This window comes from Siniperca chuatsi, linkage group LG5 (genome assembly GCF_020085105.1).
Source record: "Siniperca chuatsi isolate FFG_IHB_CAS linkage group LG5, ASM2008510v1, whole genome shotgun sequence".
Lineage (NCBI taxonomy): Eukaryota > Metazoa > Chordata > Actinopteri > Centrarchiformes > Sinipercidae > Siniperca > Siniperca chuatsi.
The window spans coordinates 5,826,066-5,848,304 of NC_058046.1; the positions used below are offsets into that span (position 1 = coordinate 5,826,066).

General features: G+C 43.1%; 1 protein-coding gene across 1 annotated transcript; it reads left to right on the plus strand.

The window, feature by feature from the left end:
• Window positions 1-10,584: 10,584 nt before the first annotated feature.
• ccn1l2 (cellular communication network factor 1, like 2) lies at window positions 10,585-15,318 on the plus strand. The gene is made up of 5 exons (XM_044195982.1): window positions 10,585-10,921; window positions 11,103-11,316; window positions 12,365-12,739; window positions 13,661-13,863; window positions 14,158-15,318. The coding sequence occupies exons 1-5, from the start codon at window positions 10,850-10,852 to the stop codon at window positions 14,458-14,460; spliced, it is 1,167 nt and encodes a 388-aa protein (XP_044051917.1). The 5' UTR covers window positions 10,585-10,849; the 3' UTR covers window positions 14,461-15,318.
• The last annotated feature ends 6,921 nt before the right edge of the window (window positions 15,319-22,239 follow it).

The following is a 22,239-nucleotide window of genomic DNA, read 5'->3' on the forward strand; positions in this document are numbered from 1 at the left end:
GCCCTTTGAATATATTACCTCAATCCAGTTGAATATCATCAGTATCATTTGTCGTTTGGTATGAATGCATGCTGCTAGCTGCTTAGCAAACAAATGATCATGCTAGTTTGCAGAAGGAAACAAATTCTGCAGTGAGTGAATCTTGAGTGTAGCCAGGCCTGCTTCTTACTCACACCTACAATACCTTCTGTGCTGTGATTTCTTGATCAAAAGTGACTTAATTTCCATTTACTGTATATTGGTTTTCCAGCAGCCTCAGGCACAGTGAGCTTGATGTGTTTGTGTCCCAGTTCCCATAGGGGAGCCCTGGAACATTTTCTGTTTATGGCTTTACTATGATAACATTTTCCTCTCTGAATCACAGGCAGCGCTGTGTTGTTGTGCCACATTTCCCCTGCCCACTAACAGGACAGTCTCAGTCAGTTGCCTACACCGCCAGCTCCCACACTAAAGTCCCTTTGAAATACCAGTTTGTTTATTCTAGTGTACTAAATATGCATCTGCAGTTTAAGAAACCAGAAGGAAAGGCAGCATCTGTGTTGATGGCTCTGGCCATTTTTAGCTAAATCCTGCTGTTTCTTCAATTGTACACTATTGTTTTTTAATGCAAACTTACTTGTCGGTACAGTATTTCCTAACACTGTGCTTTACTTTCTCTTTATTTGGCTTTCTGTATCTTCATTTTCAATCTGGGTTGTTATGGCTCCAATCATTGCCTAACTTTGTCGTCTATACGATCTTCGAACCCACAAATGCAGAACACAACTATAGTCTTTATAACCCAATTCACACTTTATTTACACGTTAACAGGAATGGTGGGAAGGGGTGTATTTGTACAGAGCGAAGCCTTCGGCGTCGAACTTGGTAACCCCGGGAGAGTAGCAATGGTTCCGACTAGGAGCCTGGAGCAGCGGTCACCCCACTGACTGGGTCTAGCCGCCGCGTGGGTCTGGACAGGCAGGCTGGTCTGTGAATTGATAGGAGACAGGTGTGCCGGTGATCAGCAACAGGCGAGGATTCATGGAGCCAGACCTGTAGACATACACACACATATCCAAAGACGAACCTCGGACACACAAGAAATACAAGGAAAGAGGAGCACCCAAAAAGACACACAGGGATGGGGAGGATAGGTGGCTGACTACAACAACATTTTTATTTGCAAAACTCAGTTTACCTCCTTCTTAGGCCTTTTGGCATCACCTTTAATAAAAAAAGAAACTCACTGTATATATTGTTCTTTGCTCTCTGCAACATGGATTGAAATATCCATGCCAACATTTCAAATCTAAAATCCACACAGGCTAACTAACAAACTAACCTACTCAACTAGAAGTGCTATTACCACATGGTCTATGACTGAAACCTTTTCTACCGCCTGATGAATGTTAGTTCAATATTCACTCTCCTTTTATCTCTGGTTTGGTCTCCACCAACTCCTGAGGGAAATATCTGGCTCTTTAGCTGCTAAATGTACCACTATGTACACCAGCTAGTCTGGTGTACATTAGTCTGTCTGTTAGAATCAGAATCAGAAATACTTTATTGATCCCCGAGGGGAAACTCTTTTGTTACATGTCTGTCATTTGTTGCTGTGCAGGAGGCATACAGAGGGTTTATCAGAGCTTTTTTTAAAAAAAAAAAGAAAGTTGACAAGAGCAGAGTTTGCAGGCTAGAAAACCAAAATAATGAGCTGAAAGAGAATAATGCGTTCAGTAGAGCTGAGAAGAACTGCAGAGCTGGTAATAATTCTCTGTTAGTTTGTCACTACCAGGGACAACTTTCACATCACTTGAGCCATTGTTAATATAAAAAGCATTGACTTTTGCTTATCTAATGTGCCTTAAAATAAAGGCAAGGTTAGTGACGTAAAAAATACTCAGAAACTACAAGTATTGCTTGCTGAGAAGCTACTCAGTCACAGCAGCAGTAGTAAAATGCATTAATTAAAGGTTCCCTTTGGAGCTTTAGACATTTAGTTGTCTATGGAGCTGTTTTTCTATGAGTGGGGCCCTGTTTTGTTTATCTTGTGCACAAGGACGAGGTTGCACATGTACACGCGCACTTGGGTGATGCAATACACAGTCCTACAACTGGTGTCACACTACTGTATTTCACTGATCGACAGGTGGCAGTAACACGCCAAGATATGCTGCAATGTGCCAACAAAGGCAGGGAAGAAGAAGACGGCTAGAAAGTAGACATAGATGTAAACAATGCTGGAAACTTAAAAATCTGTTTTGCAAATTTTTTTTTAGGAGGGAAATGTGCTTGACACGTTTGTTAGACACACAATGCGTTTTCATGAGAGACACTGAAGGTAAACATAACTTTTGTTTGTGAAAGTGATTTTAGAGCATGTATATTTACATGTATACAACTGTCTTACAAAGTAATTAACATTTTCTACCATAACAATCAGTTAAACAGTTGCACTCAATATATTTAGTAATGTACATTTTTATTATTTTAATAATAGATTACATGGATGACAAGATGTACATACTAATGCTTCCATTGTATCTGGTGAGGTTATGGCTTTACTATCAAACTGAAAGGACAGATCAAATATTATAAATACTTTAAACTTCTGCTTACTCCTTTATGAAATGCAATATTTGAATAAAAGCATGAACCTGACATGGTATAGTATGGTACAGTATGTTGTATTGTCATCTTCAAAAAGGCTGTCTTTGGAGCTAAAACTGCAACAGTTAAACATTAAACATTTGAGATAGCAAAAAACTGTAAAACATTTTAAGAAATCACTTAAAAGTAACCAGATAATAAAACATACACCATATAATCCATTTGGGGAGTTTTTCCTTATCTGAATGGAGGGTCTAAGGATAGAGGGTGTTGTATGTTATACAGATTGTAAAGCCCTTTGTGGCAAATTTGTGATTTTTGGCATGAGGCTATATAAATAAAATTGACTTGATTATGATAAATCATTAGCTCTCAATTACTATTTTTTAATAATAATAATAAAATAATAATAATAATAATAAACTAAAAAAAATAAAAATAAAAGTATATTTAGAGCAGAAGTGTTGTAGTTTGCTACCTTATCTCCTCCAGCCCTGTGTTCCCTGTTGTTTTCCCCTCCCTGATGTGTCTTGTGCGTCCCCAACTTGTCCTTGGATGTGTGTGTGTGTGTGTGTGTGTGTGTGTGTATGTCACCTGGTCTGGCTCCGTGGGCTTGCAGCCATCTCTGCCTCTGTCTGGATTCCTGTTTGCCTGCCTGCCTCCCCTGTACTCTGCTGTGCCTCTCCCCATCAACCTCTCCACAGAGCCAGGCCCCTGGGGAATCCGTCCTGCTCTGTTTCACCAGTCTCCACACCAAGGTTACCATTACCTTCCCTGAAGTCTTCGGATACAATGCGGAGGACTCCGCTCTGAAGATCTTCCCCTTTTCCTCTCTACCTTGCTTGTCAATAAAGAGTGACTTACTTCACTACCTCACGAGTGTTCTGCACTGTGGGTTCCACTTTTAGATCGTACTTTACGACAAGAAGTGGAAGTGGGTTTGGTTTCACAAATAAGAAAACCTCATTCAAAATCCCATTGACATTTGTAACTACGCTAATAACTAAAAATCCAGCCTTGGAAATATCCTTTCTCAACAACATGTCACCTGACCTATTCTTACCAGTAGTGGAGCTAATAATGTTAGAAAAGTGCTAGAGGAACAAGAGGTTATGGTTCATCACTTTGAGAGCATGCACATCAACTCTATGCAAATCTAATGGCAATCTCTCTATTACTATGACTATGAGAACATTTTACTAAGCTTACTGCACTGTGTCAAATGTGCAAATTTTTCATTATAGTGACACATTTACTAAAACTGAAGGAAATAAATGAGCCCGTTCAGTGTTTAGTAGAATTAAATGAACTGCCTCTAAATAAGACTTGATGCTAGGCTGTTGAGACTTGAGACGCCTGTCTGGAAAGCAATACAGTAATCAAAGTGTTCTCTGCTACTAAACATGGCATGTTGGTTAAAAAGAAGTCACTATCTTGAAACTGCAATTGCTTTATGTAAAGTATTAATACATAGCCTAATGCTGTCAGCTCAAGAAAAAGGCCAGTGATGTAATTTAAAAGGCATCTAGGAATTTTGAAAAATTAGTGAGGGAGATTTTTGGTAGTTCTTTTAAACTTCCAAAAACGTTTAAACTCCTTAACAAGAAAAATCCAACCGGCCTTCCAACCGGTGTTTAACTGGCTGCTAACTCATAACACACTGGACTGGATGTGCTGTGTGAGCCTTTAAAAAACAGGCTTTAAAAATATACATTCCTTATACAAAGTTATAAAACGTAAAATTTCACTCCTGGTTCATTTGGCGACACCCATGGTTACTGTGGTAACAGTAAACAAAGTGTGGTTTAACACTATAGCAAACACTCCTTAAGCAGCTACTTTGTTAGAAATACAGCAAATGAGCAACTGGTTTGTCTGTTCACAGTGCAGCCAAACAAACTCATGTTGTTTTAATAAAGAAGTTGGTCAACAACTGACCTTTTTTATCGTGCCATGATCCACTGTGATCTGATTTCATGCTACACACACCACAAGTAGTTTTCAACAGCAGGACAGTAAAAGGAGTTGGTTAGCTTGCTGAGGAGTTGGAGGTGTGTACCTGCAGCTCTTCATCTAACTGCTCACTGTGGCAGCTCCTGACTGTTCCATTACTCCCTTCCAAAAATTAAAAACTGATCCACTGACGAAAAATGTTGAAAATTACTGTTTTATTTTGTAGAAGCATTTCAGATGAACAATTGTGGTCAGTGCTAACCTCAGTGACAAATATATTGCATTTCCTGTGGCTGCTTCATAACAGTTGAACACTTTTAATGTGAACTAGCAACAGTAGGAAAATGGTGAGTCTTTTAATTTGTACAAACTCATACTTTGCCTTTCATGAGCTCTTATTTGAGCCCAATATAATCTATGTTTAATTCAGTCACTGCTATGGGTCCTGTCTGGGTTCCTGTTGTGTCTTTTTAGTTCTCTGTGGTTGACTCAGGCGTTACAGCACCTCTTCCTGCCTGCTGCACACACTTCCTGTTTATCCTTTGGATTTCCATGAAAGTTTGATTTGAGTTGTTGAGCAGGATTTACCCTTTTCGTTACCACATTTCAAGGAAACCTCACACAGAAGTCTTGTTACGTTTGTGGTTACAAAATGACAGCAGATTGAAGAAAATTCTAGATACTAGTTGGTTTGCATTTGAAACAAGTGTTCTCACAGAAACAAGTTACCTTGACAGGTTTGTAAGAAAAATGTTAAAAACACATTAAAGGACTAACTCTTCAGGCTGGTGGTTGGTGTCAGATATTGAGCTGAGAAAACAAACAGGGGGGCAACAGTGTGATGAATAGCTGACAACTCCTGACCTCCATAAGTTTTGGAAATGTTTACCTGGCTGACAAACAATGGTTGGCACATGGCCAGGCAGGAGGCTACCAAACTGGCAACCCCTCCACCCCCCCTTTTCTCCCTCCTCCTCCATCAGTGTCTGATGCAGTGTGGCCAGTACACACATCCTGCCTTTGTGGGCCAGGAATGCCAAGAATCCAGACTGTTGCCCTCCTCCCCGCTGCTGCCCAACAAGGTGCTCTCACCCCACCTCCCCCTCATCCCCCATCTCACCCCAGCAACCCCCCTCCACTCCAGCATCCCAATGGCCTAACCGGCCAGGTGGCTGTGTGTGATTTGATGTTGTACTCTCTCTGAACACAGTAACATCACTGCTTCAGTCTGGAGCAACAACACCTGCTCTCAGGAAGCAAGCTGTGTGTATTGGGACCAACTTTCAACCTAAAGGCCACAAGTTTGGTCCCAGCAACATACTCAAGTTTGATGAGGTTTTCAGGGTTGACCTGTGGGAGCCCAAGGTTAGTCTTTTTTCATCTTTAAATCATCTTTAAATATGACTTCTTCTTTTTTTTTATAAATCAGTGGCTCCCAAACTTTTCAATTTGTGGCTAATTATGATCAATATTTTTATGGGCCAAATGACTGTATAATGTGAAAGCAGTCGCTCATGACGAACAAAGAGGTAGTTATTACCGAACTCTGCAGTTCCCTATAGCTCTACGGAGCATTTAAGCATCTTTCAGCTCTTTTGTTTTATTTTCTGGGCTGCACCTTTCTGTTTTAGTTCACTCTCACTGCTCTTATAGCGTAATTTTCAGCTATTAGCGGGGGAGTGCGAGGAATTTTTGGTGAAGTGTTACCTAATTTTCAACCTGTATTCACCCCAGTTTGCAACTGAACGTTCCAAGGTAGCCTTCGTAGTTCTAGTCGGCCCAGCACTGAGCTGGGCAGGATCCCTATGGGTGCAAGACAAGGCAGCCCTGCTGTCCAGCCGCCGGTTTCCATCCCTGAGGCTCAGCTGCCAGTTTCCAGCCCTGAGGCCCAGCCCCCAGTTTCCAGTCCTGACGTCCCGTCGCCGGCTCCCTGTCCTGAGGTCCCCTGTCCGGTTGGCAAGCCTTCAGGAGGTCCCAACCTTGGTCTAGGGCGCAGACCTCCAGAGGGTTCCCGCTGTCGCCGCAGACCTCCAGAGGGTCCCAGCCTTCGTCTTCGCTGCCGGCCTCCAGAAGGTCCCAGCCTTCATCTTTGCCGCCAGCCTTCGGGCCATCTGCCCAAGGTCCCCAGCTCCTCGCCTGTCCAGTCCCCGAGCGGTCCACCCAATGTCCTCAGCCCCACGCCAGGCCAGTCCCCGGGTCGTCCACCGGAGGTCCTCAGCCCCGTGCCAGGCCAGTCCCCGGGTCATCCGCTGGAGGTCCTCAGCTCCACCCTGGTTCGGCTTTATGACGTCAGCCCGAGACTCCCCGATCCACACAGATCCAAGCTCCTGGTCGTCCATCCGAGGCCTCCCAGCCCCACCCTTGCCCAGGCTCCGGCCGGTCGCCCAGATCAGCCCGCTCCCCATGGTGGAGGACGACCACCACATCGGTGGGGGTCTTTTCGGCCCTCGGGAGCTGGCCGTGGAGGGGGGGGGTTACTGTCTCAGATATGCCAGGCTTCACCAGCCATCAATCACCCACACCTGCTCCCAATTACACTCCTGCTCCCTATTAGTTCCAATCACAGCCAGCATAAAAGACCTGCACTCACCTCAGTATGGGTCCGACTTTGTTTGAATCCAGGACTCTATATGTCACTTGGCATATTACCTATATCTCCTGTCTCCAGCATTTTCCCCTGTCTTCAGCGTTTCTCCTGCCTCCAGCGTTCTCCTGTCTGCCTCCAATGATCTCCCTGCCTCCAGTGATCTCCCTGTCTGCCTCCAGTGATCTCCCCACCTGCCTCCAGTGATCTCCCTCCTACAGACTTCCCTCTCTTCACACCCTCTAGCTCGGGCTGTCATTCAATAAAGAACATTCTGGTCCATCTCGGTGTCCCCTGCCAGTCTGTATTGTAACATACAGGTTCTGTATCTGCATATTTCTGTGCTGTGAGCTCACACTACCGCATTATTGTCTTGCGGGTGTGCTGGACGCCATATGACGGCTACAGTAACTTAGCTTGTGAAATAGCGATATGGGGCACTGAATTGGATGAATTTACTGCTGCTAACTGTAATGTTAGCTGCTGTTAGCCGTGCAGCTAGTGGTCCTTTCAGCTTAGCTTTCCATCAAGAAACTAATTAACTTTCCTAACTTTCCTTCACAACCACACGCACTTTCTGCAAGAAACAAACTGATCAACCTCCAAAAACTTAAAGAGTAGTCCTAAGCATAGCGTTGCATAGCCAGACCCATCTCCACACTTCACTTTAGCTTTATGATCAGAGCAGTCGAAACGACAGACTGAGCGAGCAAGCAGATGGATGTACTTTGTGGGCGAGCTGTACCCGGAGCAGATCATGTTTTTTAAAATTCTTTATTAAAGAATTATACAAACAGTAAAAATTAATGACTCGTCAATACAGACAAAGACGGTTTAGAAATATAATATAGAGCATCCTTGATACAGAAGAGCGCAGATGACTGATCACCATGACATCCGAGTTAGGCTGACGTCAGCTTGGCACAAAAGTAGAAAAAAAACGTTTGAAACCTAGTGTTAAGAGCAGTCTGAACACTAGCCTGCTAGCCTGCTAAAAGCCTGAGCTTTTCTCTCACAGAGATTACTTTTACATAAATTGACCTCATTATTTGAAAAATTATTTGGCCACTTTTAATATGAACATCCGACACTGTAATAAATATTACATTATATATATGACAGAAAATAAAAGCGTAATAGGTCCCCTTAAATCATCTGCTGCCCTGGGGTGGTATGTGTCATCCTCAAGCTCAGGTCCTCTACCAGAGGCCTGGGAGTTTGAGGGTTCTGTGCAGTATCTTAGCTGTTCCTAGGGCTTCACTCTTCTGGACAGAGACTTCAGATGTTGCATCTGGAATCTGGTGGAGCCACTCTTCCAGTTTGGGGGTCACAGCCCCCAGTGCTCCGATTACCACTGGCACCACTGTTGCTTTTCTAGCTCCTCTTTCAGCTCTTGGTATTTTTTGAGCTTCTCGTTTTGCTTCTTTTTCATGTTGTTATTGCTTGGGATTACTACATCTATCACCACTGCCTTCTTCTGCTGTTTGTCGATCAGCACAATGTCTGGTTGGTTAGTCATCACCAGTTTGTCAGTCTGGATCTGGAAATCCCACAGGACTAGGACTAGCTCGGCCATTCTCCACTACCTTAGGAGTTGTCTTCCATTTTGACCTTGGGACTTCCAGCCCATACTCATAGCAGATGTTCCTGTACACTGGGCCAGCCACTTGGTTATAGCGTATGTATGCTGTTCCTACCTGCATCTTACACCCTGCTGTTATGTGCTGAACTGTCTCAATGGGCATCTTTGCACAGTCTGCACCTGGGATCCTGTCTGGTGTGGTAGACCCCAGCCTCTATTGATCTTGTACTGAGTGCCTATTCTTGTGCTGCCATGATTAGTGCTTCTGTGCTGTCCTGTAGTCCAGCCTTTTCCAGCCACTGGTAGGATGTACATGCCATGCAGGGTCTTGACTCTCCATGATGCTTTATCTTCCTCCTCATCATTATCCTCAGATTTCTGCTGCCTGAGGTATTCACTTAGCTGTTCATCTTTGGGGGCAATCTTCCTGATGTACTCCTGGATCTTTGTTGTTTCATCCTGGACAGAAGTTCTGACACTCACTAGTCCTCGGCTTCCCTCGTTCTGCTTAGTGCACAGTCTCAGGGTGCTGGATTTGGGGTGAAACCCTCCATGCATTATGAAGAGCTTCCTTGTCTTGATATCAGTGGCCTCTATCTCCTCCTTTGGCCAAGTTATTATACCAGCAGGGTATCTGATGACTGGCAGGGCGTATGTGTTGATGGCTCAGATCTTGTTCTTGCCATTCAGCTGACTTTTCAGGACCTGCCTTACTCTGTGTAGGTATTTGGCTGTGGCTGACTTCCTTGCTGCCTCCTCATGGTTTCCGTTTGCCTGTGGGATCCCAAGGTATTTGTAGCTGTCCTGAACATCTGCAATGTTGCCTTCTGGTAGTTCAACCCCCTTGGTTCTGATCATATTCAATCTTTCTGATACCATCCGACCATTGGACCGTCCAGTCCAAATGACATTCCAATGTCGTTGCTGTAAATCCTGGTAGTGTGGATTAGTGAGTCGATGTCTCGCTCATTCCTGGCATACAGCTTGATGTCATCCATGTAGAGGAGGTGACTGCTCCAAGTTCTCTTGTTAAATTTGTTTTGACACACAGATGTATTACAACATTTGTTGTGTCCATAGTTCTCAGCAGATTGTATACACCATGTTTTTTTAGGGAACAAGGGGAGACCTTCAGCAGCCTTATCAAATGTGCCAAATTACATTTCCCATATTTCATGACAGTGCAAACTAACACTTAATGTGAGGACCTTCCTGCTCTCCAACAAAACACTTTTTACGTGCCCCTGGGATGACAATGGGAATGCAGAGTTTTTCCTACCAATCACGGGAACCTGAGGATAAGCCTGTATTTCCTGGAATGCAGCCCATTAGGAAAGAGATGAAGGGAACACAGGATGTCCTGAGCACAGTGTCCCACAGCACACTGCAGTGGAGAGGATAGAGCCCAGCTGGTTGGCCAGAGCTGGTGGAAGAGTTCATAGGGATTTTCACCACATCACCACTTCCCCTGTTAATGACTTGACCATGATGGAGTGGGATTCCCTACTTAGGTTTTCCATTATACCTGTCCTACCATTGTTTTCTTTTTTCTTGCAGATGTCTGTCAAATATGAGCTGACCTGTCTAAACACCCCTGGATATGTGTGGGATGGTTAGAGTTACCCTTAAAGCCCAAAGTAGAATACTTTAAATCACTATTTGGAAATACCAGTTACTATTAATTATTAAAGATTTGTCTCTTGCATACATTTTGACACCTTGACATTTCTCCCTGAGGTCACATGTCCACAATTACATAATGATACAAACATGTCTCTGTCCCTCTGGACACTCTCCAACTGTCTTGAGAGGAGAGTCGATGATATCACAGCGGGGGCGGGGGCATGTGTATCTATAAGTACAGGCCCAGCACAGGGAAACCTTTCTTTGAAGTAAAGCTGAGCTGTGCTAAACTGTGGGGACAGCAAGATACTGTAGGAGAGCAAGCAAGAGCAGACGGGTGTACCTCTCGGTGCACAGATTCTGAAATGTGGATAAATTTTTATCCTGGAGCTGACAAACAAGACTTCTCTCCTCTTGGGACTCTGGACAGTCTATCTGGATGACTTTTTTCTTCTACAATTCTTTATTCGTTTTTAAGATTTTATAAGTTCTCTCTTTTTGTTTATCTGCTGTAATCATGATGCTTAGCCCTGTTACTTTGCAGCAGATCATTTCCACCCTGTTTGTGCTCGGGAGTACTGCAGTGATGGTGAGTTGCTGTGACTTGTGGCCACTTGCTATTAAACCTTCTCTGTATTAATTTCTGATTGTGAAATTTGATATTGTTTAGTCATTATAGATAATATTAGACAAACTGTCATCTTTATCTTTTAAAATCACACCCGCCCACTGTCACACATCCTAACCTGACCTCTGACCTTATTCCTCAGGCAGAGGGTGAGTGCCCAGCTGAGTGCTCCTGCACCCCCACACCCCCGCTATGCCCGACAGGCGTCAGCTGGGTGACTGACCACTGTGGCTGCTGTAAAGTCTGTGCTAGGCAGTTCAATGAGGACTGCAGTGCCACCGAACCTTGTGATCTCATCAAGGGGCTACGCTGCCATCTGGGGGCTGGAGGAGACCCTAAAAGAGGACTGTGTCGAGGTTAGGGCTGCAACTAGGCTGAGCAAAGGCTTATTATTAAATTGAACTAAACGCTATCAACTTTATTTTCATATGTAGATGTTGTAAAACAACACCTTTGCATTTAAATCACAAAAAGTATTAGTTGTTTGGATGTTATGCATCTAATGGAAAGTAAATCTTGCATGTAATGAAACATAAAAAGTGAAAAATATGAAACACAGCTAAAGTACTAAGAAATAGATCAGTGGGGGTTGAGACCCCAATAGGCCTTAAGAAAAATCTCTGGGGTCACCAGATAATCATAAGTGGGAGATGAAAAAATTTAGTTTTTCTTTTTCTGACTTTTCTCTTTTTTTTTCTTGTGAAATACTGCATAATTAATTCAAAGCTCTCAAAATCCCTCAAATGAAACAATCAGATAAGAAAAAAATCTCTCCTTGGTTGAACAGCTCACATCTCATGTCATGAGGAGTTGGCATCAATTTCTTTTAAGGGTCCACTGGCCAAACGGATCCAGGTACCACTGGACTAGATAATGTCACTCACTTCTTAAAAGGAAGAAAAACAATGGCCACCAGTATAAATCACGTGGCAAATAACCAGTGTTAACAAAAAGGGACATATTAAAGGAGCAACTTAGAATCTACTCAGAATATCAGAATATTAGATCAGAATACTACTGGGAAGCACTACTCAGCATGTGGCAACAGTTGCATAAGGTATTTTGTGGCTCTGCAAGACCTCGTAAAAGTCTGAGAAAATAACCCTGGTGATGTCATTAGGGTTATTTTGGAGAATACAAAACTTAACCAGAAAATCTGCGTACAAACCGGAGGTGTGTTAAGTTTTAAAGATGTGTGCATTTTCCAGGCAGGGAGGGTTTAAAAAAAAGGTGCTATGAAGTTGGACCAGGGAAGTGTAGGATCCAGGGCTTTTGGAGATTGACCTATGGTAGGGACTGACAGACAGGATATTTCTGCCTCTGTTGCACGGTTTTCTACTGTGTCCTTCTAAGTTCCAAGGTCTCCACAGCTCTATTTCTTGTTATGTGTATGCACGTTGACAGCTGAGGCCCAGGGTTTGCCCTGCGAGTTCAGCGGGCAGGTGTACCAACATGGTGAGGACTTCCAGCCCAACTGCCAGCACCAGTGCACCTGTATGGACGGGGTGGTGGGCTGCATGCCCCTCTGTCGTCAACAAGTGCCCCTGCCGAACTGGCACTGTTTGCGGCCCCGCCTGGCCAGGCCTGAGGGCGGCTGCTGCGAGGAATGGGTGTGTGACGACGACAACCACATCAGTGAGGAACCGGACAAGGTGACACACACCTCCCTGCTAGACTCTTCCCAACCACATCAGACCCTTCCCAACCACATCAGTGTCCTGCTGCAGGCCCAGCCACAACCTCAGCATCCAGCTGCCACTGGAGGGGCCATGTTCAGAGGTAAACATCACAGCATATCCCAGTGATGCTTTTCTTGATGCCCACCACCAACATTATGTAGGAGATCAACTACTTTAATATTAATTAATTAATAACTAATTATTAATTACACTCATTTAATGGGGCACCACCTGGAAAACCTGGGAAACAAATCAAACTAATCATTACATTTATCAGTCTCTTAAGTAAGATTGAATTCTTTTCAAAAGATTGACTTCTGCTTCAAAGACAACTTCTTACTGATTAAATGAGATGGGCCAAACTCATTGAAAATCATTGAACACAAAATTTTCCACAGGCCATTACTCTTACATTTCATTGTAAATGTATACATTTCAGATATCAGTTCTGATACATTTTCTACTTTTTAGGCAACTCTTTTTGAGAGTGAATGTAAAAATCTTAATTAAAAAAGCATTCATGGCAGTGTTTTTCTGTCAATTAGATATATTTGTCATCTTGTTGATATTCTATTCTGAGGGTGGCACTACAAGAAAGCTCAAAGTACAAAATGGAAAGGGGAGCATGAATGTTCTCAGTAAATGTAATGTCAACCTTCACGTTAGATTTTGATATTTCTTTTGTACAAGTGAAAATTTTGACCAGGCAATAATGCTTGAATAAAAATCATGGGGTCGCCAAAATCTTTATGATTCATCCTTTGGGGACCATAAATGTCCACAGCTAATTTCATGAAAATGTGTCCTGTAGTTGTTCGCGGAAAACAAAACAACCAACTGACATCTCTATCCTCAGGTTCTTCGAGGGTAAAAAAATAGCATCACATTAACATAATTTAATCCAAAGGTCATGAATGTATGGATGACAATTGTTTTATAAATACGTCATAATGCCTGAATGTTTGCTGGGATTCATTGTTTGATTGTAACTCATTGTCTTTGTGTTTTGGCTCTACCACAGAGATGGTGTCCTTCCCCATGTCTGAAGTGTTACTCCAATCCAGCTGTTTCCCACAAACCACAGAGTGGACCGAATGTTCCACCACATGTGGGATGGGCATTTCAAGTCGAGTGACCAATAACAACCCAGACTGTCGGCTAGTCAGAGAAACCAGACTGTGCCAGATCCGGCAATGTGAGCTGCAGCTTCCTGTAGCTAGCAAGGTAAGCTAAAAAACATACCCATTATGAAATGAAAGAATATTTGAGCTAAACATATAAGATTAGCAGCATGAAGTGCTTTGAGTGGTTGGAAGACTAGAAAGGCGTATACAAGTATAGTCCATTTATTATTTAAAGGGTACTACATTACAAACTCATCGTTTCTTTGAACATTCCAATAGTTAACTGTCTTTGAGATGATATTATTTGTCAGTTAAAGTCGTCTGAGTTAATGTGATTTTCGGTATGGAAAATTAATAAATAAATCAATAAACACTATTCACTAATAACATTCAGAAGGGGAAGAAGTGTCGGCAAACTGTCCGCACCCAGGAACTGGTCAGAATCACCTTTGCCGGATGCTCAACTGCACAGCGGTACCGCCCTCGCACCTGTGGGACTTGCACCGATGACCACTGCTGCACACCCTCTCTCTCCCGCACTGTGTGGCTCCACTTCCACTGCCCTGATGGAGAGGGCTTCTACAGAAACGTCATGTGGATCCAGCGCTGCAGCTGCAATACAGTCTGTCGCATGCACAGCGAGCCCTCCAGGCCTTCAGTTAGTCTCCACAACGATATACACAGCTTCAGGCACTGAGGCTAACTCATCATGCCCAGCCCTGGCCTGGCTCACTGGGCAAAGACTCTGCACCTCCCTGCCCCTAAACCCACCGTCTCCCTGTCTGTTAGTTGGGTGAGCTCCTGCCACCCCCCTTCCCAACCTGGCAATACGCTCGCTTGCACTTTAAGCTCCTGCCACGATGACATCAGTTTGTCCACAGTAGAGGTGTGTTATCAGAGCAGCACTGAGGACACAACAACACTGCAGTGTACTGCTGTGCTAGACTGTAGGCAGAGAGCTTTTACTGAAACTTATTTTATTTATTTGTAACTTTGTGTCCTCTCCACAGAGGGCGACATGACGGTTTGTCATACAGAAAGAAGGTTGTTTGGATCAGATTTATCAGAAGTGATGGAAATTATGGGCATGCATTTTAAATTAATAAGGAAGAACTAGATGTCATAAGATATATTCATTAGTGACTATAGGGACTGTGTGTTCATTATTGCCTGTCCTTTGTGATTCATTGTTTCCTACACATGTATTGATTTTAGAATTGATTTAACTGTGTGTGTGTGGGGGTGTGTGTGTGTTTGTATGAGTGTGTGTAGATGAAAGTGTATTGGTCTGTTTGAAGAATGAGAAACTTTCACAAGAGAGAGTTTACAGAGAATGTGTATAGAGACTTCACTCTTGCTTGTGGAGTGGTAAATTCTAGAATCACCTCATTTTTCGGGGTGTGATTTTATCTTATTTTTTATTTTTATGTTATTTTTGTGTCTTTTATTGTGAGGGATGGAATTATATAATATATGTAAGACATATTAAATGTGTTAATTGGATGTTTTTGTCTATAAACTCCTGTACATCAAATAAAAACTTATCAACATGCAATGTGTCTTGTTATTTTCTGGCTAATGTTTGAATTAAATGTGTCAGGAGGCTTTGCAGGTGTACTACAAATCTTCCAGCACTTGGCTGGGTCAGCTGTCTATATTCAAATGCATGCATATAGAACAAAACAAAGTATGAATTAAGTAATGTTTAGTATCTTTATTAGTGTTGTGGGAAACTCACTGGATAGAATTAGGCAGACATTCCCAAGCCGAGGTTACTGAAACAACCCTACACTCTATTCCAAAATATGAGCTTTCCACTTTTTTTTCACAAACCAGCTTCTCTAACTCAACAGCTACTGCCGCTTTGAATAATTTCTTCAGACTGCAAAAGCCAGCATGTACCCAGGGGAGGAACCATTGAGCATTCATCTTTTTGTGCTAGAGGAATAGGTCAGCTGATAACCAAAGTCATCTTGAAAGAGTCAGGAATGTCTGTACTAAATTTCATGGCAATCCATCCAATAGTTGTGGAAACATTCAACTCTCAATCAAAAATATCAACTTCCTGGTGGAACTAAAGGAGTAGTTGGTGCTGTATTTTTAGATTTGCGTAAAGCATTTGAAACAATTAATCATGATGTTCTTTTTTTCTAAACTTTCTAAATAAAATAGTACTAGAGTACTGTCATGGATGTCTTCATATTTATCAAATAGGACGCAGTGTGTTAAAGTTAATGATACACTGTCTAGCAACATTAAGTGTACAATGGTTGTACCTTAAGGATCAGTGTTAGGCCCCCTATTATTTAGTCTATATATTAATGATCTTCCACAACATTGTCATGGGATAGAATTGCAAATGTATGCCAATGACACTGTGGTATAAACACATGCAAAAACAGCTGAGCTAGCAGCGGAGAAGCTAACATCTGCTACGGAAAGGATCACACAGTGGCTTCATCTATCATGTTATAGGTATATTCTTTTCCAAAACCAATGTGCAGCCACTGTTGACATTCTCATTAGGGGTGAAAAGATTAATGTAGTTACTGAATTTAGATATCTCGGCGTAACAATGGATCCCAATCTTAATTTTAAGAAACATGTCAAAAGAATTACAAAAACCATTAAATACAATTTGGCAAATTGTAGACAAATTAGAAACTGTCGTCTATTAATGCATGCTATGATCCTTTCCCACGTCTTATTGTACTACATGTTGGGGGCAGGCTGGGGAAACTGTCTTTAAACTACTAGAGTCCTTGTACAATTCTCGATAAAAAGCCAATTCAATATCATCACTGTAGGATACTGGAGAAACATCATCTTCTGAGCTTTGACAATTTTAGACTATTTTCAAATTTGTGTCTTGTGTTTAAAATCTTAAATGGCTTGGCCCCTCTTCCACTACATGACTTTGTTTACTTTCATTCAGAGAACTCTATAAAATCCACAAGAATATCTTTTATAAGAGATTATACGGTACCCTTTTGTCACACTGCCTTTGGGCAGTCAGCTTTCTCTGTGAAAGCTACAACTCAGTGGAATGTCCTACCAGAAAAAAGTTAAGTTCTATCAGTAGCTTTAAAGTCAAATTGAAATATCTGCTAAAAGCTACGCAACGCGCTCTCTCTCTCTCTCTCTCTCTGTGTGTGTGTGTGTGTGTGATGTACTACTCTGTGTAACTTTGTATTATGTGCCTTCAATTCAATTTTATTTATATAGTGCCAAATCATAACATATCTCATTGCACGTTTCCTATAGAGCAGGTCTAGACCATACTCTTTATAATATTAACAGCCTTGTTTTGTTTGTCTAGTTTAAGTGCTGTTCTATCTATGGATGTTTTAATTGTGAACTGCCAAGGGACTGCAGATGAAAATGACCTTTAAGCTAACTCACAATACATCAAATGATAACATTTATGTTTAATATTGTACATGGTCCCTTTCCAAATAAAATAAATACATAAATAAATAATTGTTGGTTGAGTTTAGTCAATATAGAGTTGGGAACAGTTTGTATGTAATTGCTGAGATGAATTTCCCAGAAAGGTTTGCAAAAATCTCAACAGAAAAAAGAGCTCTGCTAAATCATGTAAATATACATTTATTATTGGAAAAGAGATACTCCTTATATGTTGAATTGCATGTTTGCCTGTAATTTACAACCTCACCGAAAGACACATTTTAGATTTTTCCATGTTCAGACCTCCTGTGCACCAAGTAAAAGACTCCCTAGACTACTCGAGAAATTAATTCGAGTTAAGTGAACAGTTAATTTTCTTTATACCGAAACACAACATTTGACTATGGCTGCTTGCATCGCCAACTTTACGTTTCTCAAAATGGAGCAGGTGTGTTGCTGAGTGGGGTGAACAGGTTGGTGGTGAACCGTGGGATTCTGCTTAGGGCTATGCTTTCTTTGACCAGTCACCCAGCCTCCCTGGTTTCCCGGCTGCTCGGGAGCTACCTCTGGTCGGTCCGCACCGGCTACTGGGGCTGGCTAACTACAGCAGCTAATGATGATGAAACAGCTAGACTGGATCTGCCTGCTAGCGGAGTCTCTAGGAAGTTATTGTTCCTGACAATTAAATATTCTGGCGCATAAAATAACGATTTGTTGTTTTTACACTTTGGTTACACTTTCGTACAGATTAAACAAATGGGATACAATTTAAGTATTGAGCTTTAAAATTAGGAGGATATTTGTCCAAAATGGAGGAAGCTGTTGTAGCGTATTAGTTGTGTTGCACCATTCACTTTCATTTAACTTTCTCTGTCAGAGTAAAAACCTTTCCACAAGAGTTATGAGTCAATGGTACAAACATGTCTTTTGAATAAACTCTGAATTTATTGTCCTATTAATGACCAAGTTAAGCTTTTCAATAACCTTTTTATAGCACAAAATGGTGTACAATGGTGAATGAAATGCCAGAAGTAAGAACAGCAGAAAGAAAATAGAGACAAGCTTCGGGAGCTATTGTGACTGACTAGCGCTAGCCTGGCCTAACATGCTAGCGACTTAATGGTTAGCTCACAAGCTGCAGCAGTTCACCAACTAGCCCTACATCACCAAGCTTCCGGCCCACCTATTGCACGTGGACGATCGAATATCCCTTTGTGGTGTGGCCGCGGCTTTAGACTGGCCTACCACAGCCCACTGACAAACTAGTCAGTAGACCCTGATCTATGATTTGATTGTCCATGACTTTCCATAACTACCTCGTCCATGGCTTGATCATTTGATACTATAGATTTCAGTCAAAGAGTGAAACAAGTGAAAAAACATTCTTCTAGCATTATCGTAAAGAATCCTGATGATATTCACTGATTTCCTCTGAGAAATGACCAATTGGCTGCTCCTTTCTGCAACACAGTACTCCAAACATGACACCTCTGGACTCAAGGATGACTCATTTCTAAACTAATAGCGCAAAACTCAGATGACATTGAGGTGCTTACCCACAACAGAGACAATAGAGCCTCAGATGGAAGGATCTCTCCATATCACAGTAAGGGGACGTCATTAATGGTGCTCCACAGTAACAGGTGTTGTCCAGCCTTAAAGAGAGCTGTGACTTTCAGCACGGCCTTGACAGAGGAGCAGGAAATATGTCGGAAATAAATGGGTCCTCAGAGAGTGGTGGAAGTTGGCTCAGGCTGCCACACCAACCACAACAGAGGAAACCCCCCACCATGCACTCTGAAAAAGGATGTGTCGAAGTGGCTCCTTTTCAATAGGATGTGGGATACTAACACAGTTGTTATTGGCTTGTTGTGCTGAGAATGAATGTGTGGAACATGACATTGTCTTTTAAGAGTGTCACATCTAACATTTTATGGAACTAAAGTAAACATTTCTACATAAGATCCTGTTTAGATTGAGGATTCACAATCAAGTAAACACTGTGACCTCAACACTGATTCAAAGGACTACCATGACTACTGCAAATCTACAACTACCATTGTGTCTACTCTTGCTACTACTGCTGATGATATTCCTAATGCTACTACAACAGTGTTGGTTCCTGGGATCAATTCTTGATCTTCTTGCTCCCCTGGGCCACCTAATTTGTCATTTTGTAGATATGTCTTGCTGATGTTTAGCAGGTATAATGTTTGCCATGTTCACTTTTTTAATTTAGTGTGTTAGCTTGCTAACATTTGATAATTAACACTAAACACAAAGTACAGATGACACTGATGAGAATGTCATTAGTATTGGACAAATTGAAATTTTGATCCATTTTGATGATGCTAGCTGAAAAGTTAAGGGATCAGCAAAGGAATTATCCTCTGCGCACCATGAATGTCTGTACCAAATTTGATGGCAGTCCAGCCAATAGTTGTGGAGACATTTCACTCAAAACCACAAATGCCAACATCAAAGTGGCACTAAAGGAAAAGTCATTAGATCACCGAAGTCAGTAGCATTCATTCTCTGTGGACCATGAATGTCTATACAGATTTTCATAGCAATCCATTCAATAGTTATTGAGATATTTCAGTCTGGACCAAAGTTGTGGACTGACATTGCCATCCATAGACCCCCGCTGTTATCATGGCTAAAAAGGGATATCTAAGACCTGGGATGCGATTCATGGCAACAGTATCTGCAGTTTGGTCATGCTTTCCAACATATAGTGTGTTTGTGGGTGGGAGATCAGTATGTGTTCTTGACCTTGTCATTGCACTGGCGACTTCCATAGGTTAGTCGAGACATCGACACAGCAGGGGCTGGAAACTCAGGGGGCATAAACAGCCTAAACCTCCTGTGTGTTTGGTGTTTAGACAGAAAATAGCACTACATAAAAGATGAAAAAGTAAGGGGCTATATTGGGTGAGCATGTTGCTGGATGTACAGGTGAGAAAAAGAAATCAGACCCAGAAAGTCCAATTAGAGTAATACATCCTAGAGTTTGAAGGTGTATCAGATGCCAAAACATTGCATAGTGTTTTGGAAAGTAATTGTGGCAACAAACATTGCATCTGATGATTGCCAGATAAATAGTAGAATTATGCAGTCCATGTACATAGTAATGTAATAGGAATTAGCACGTATAGCTAATGCAGTGATTTGCCAGATGTTTCATTGCATTGTGACAAAAGCCAGTTTCAACGTTTTGCAGTTCATCGCTGATAGGTGATAAGAAGCGACAGGCAACACAGTGCGTCCTGGAGGTAGAACATGTGTCTGCAGTCATTCTCAGGTCTACAATTGGCAAGCAGAGTAACCAAGGAACATGAGGAATAGGACCCAAATGCAGACTCAGAGGCAGAGCAGGTGCAGTACAATGATTTAATCAGGGGCAAGTGGCCTGGGAGCTCAAGAATGGAGCAAGGGATTTCAGGCGGACGGCCTGGGACTGGACAGGGGCGGTCCAGGAGACCTCAGGTGGATGGCCTGGGGCCTGGACAGAAGCGGAGCTGGGGAACTCAGGAAGACGGCCTGCAGTCAAGACAAATGGGTGGAGCAGGTCTGGAGGGTGACCAGGAGGCAGGGCCAGGAAGCTGCCGCTCAGCAGGAACTGGAGGTTGCTGTGGCCCAGCAGGAATAGGAGGCTGCTGCGGGCCAGGAGCAGGGAACTGCCGCAGCTCTGGAACAGGAGACTGCTGCAGCATAGGCTCTGGATTGCTGCAGCACCGGAACTGGAGCTTGGGAACTGGTAACAGCTGCAGCTCAGGGGGTTGTTGCAGCGCAGGAACAGGAGACTGCCACAGCTCAGGAACAGAAGACTGCAGCTGCTTAGGAGGAACAGGGAGCCGCTGAAGCAGGTGTTTGCTGAGCCACCGACGGGGAACCTGGAACAGGTGTCGGCAGGACACGCTGGGGGGCTGAGTCTCTGGGGCACTGGGGCGGTGAAGCTGCCAATGGTGTCGAGAGCCATGACGACCACGTCTCCTTTTGTGGCCTCCATGGGACCGTGTGAAAATGGCCAGGCAAGTACCCTCAAAAGGTGACAGCTGGGCGTCAGGGTGGCTCCTCGAACAGTTCATTGAAGGCCTGAAAGATTCGGCAGACGGGCTAGCTGGCTCAGAAAAGGCAGGCTGCTGGCCCACGAATCCAGCTTGATCTTGCTCTCTCTGCTTGCTCAACTGGAGTGCAGGCTGAGAAGCAGGTTGAAGGATAGCAGGCTGAAGACTAGCGGGTTGGTGGCTAGCATGCTGAAGGCTAGTAGACTGGAGGCTTGAAGGCTGGAGGCTAGCAAGTCGGGAAGCAGGTTGGAGGCTAGTAGAAAGGAGGCTAGCGGGCCACAGTGAAGGCTGATTTATAGCAGGCTGAGGCGTAGACTGGAGGCTAGCTGGTTGGGAAGCGGGCTGAGGAAGTCCGTGGTCCAGACAGGTAGCGAGTTCCTCAGCCAAGGCTTAGAAGACACTTCCCTGCGTGCCATAGACAGAGCTGCCTGTCTAATTTCATCAATAGAGGCCTTCCTCCAAATATCTTCGATGCACATGAAGTATGAAATTAACTTGTATAGATCATCAGATAAAGCGTCTGCTGGGTCCATGATTGGCCAGTTTGTACTTTTACAATTGGCAAGCAGGGTAACCAAGGAACTCAAGAATAGGACTCAAACGCAGACTCAGACTAAATCATTGTACTGCAGGTGCTGTACAATGATTTAATAACGAAATAAACAGGGACAAAGGCTTACAGCATGGTGAGGCAGGCAGAGGTTAAAACCAGGAAAGCAGTACAACACAGGCAAACAAATCCGACAGGTAGCAGTCTGTCCAAAATCCAAAATCCAGGCAAGGTCCAAGGGAAACAATGTATAAGTTCAAAAACACTGGGCGAACACTGGGAAACAGCTGGAACACTTGGCACATGGACAAAGACGAACTGGCACAGAGACAAGGGAACACACACATTAAATACTCTAGTGAGGGGAGGATAACGAGGCACAGGTAACTCTAATCAGGGCAGACAATCAAAATTGGGGGGGAACACACAAAGGCAGGAAGTGAAGTAA

What these genes read in the sequence shown, in the direction of transcription:
- ccn1l2 (XM_044195982.1), top strand. Translation starts at nt 10,850, where the DNA reads ATGATGCTTAGCCCTGTTACTTTGCAGCAGATCATTTCCACCCTGTTT. An exon ending in TAAAAGAGGACTGTGTCGAG is followed by an intron (nt 11,317 to 12,364) that starts GTTAGGGCTGCA and finishes GCACGTTGACAG; the next exon opens with CTGAGGCCCAGGGTTTGCCC. An exon ending in AGCTTCCTGTAGCTAGCAAG is followed by an intron (nt 13,864 to 14,157) that starts GTAAGCTAAAAA and finishes AATAACATTCAG; the next exon opens with AAGGGGAAGAAGTGTCGGCA.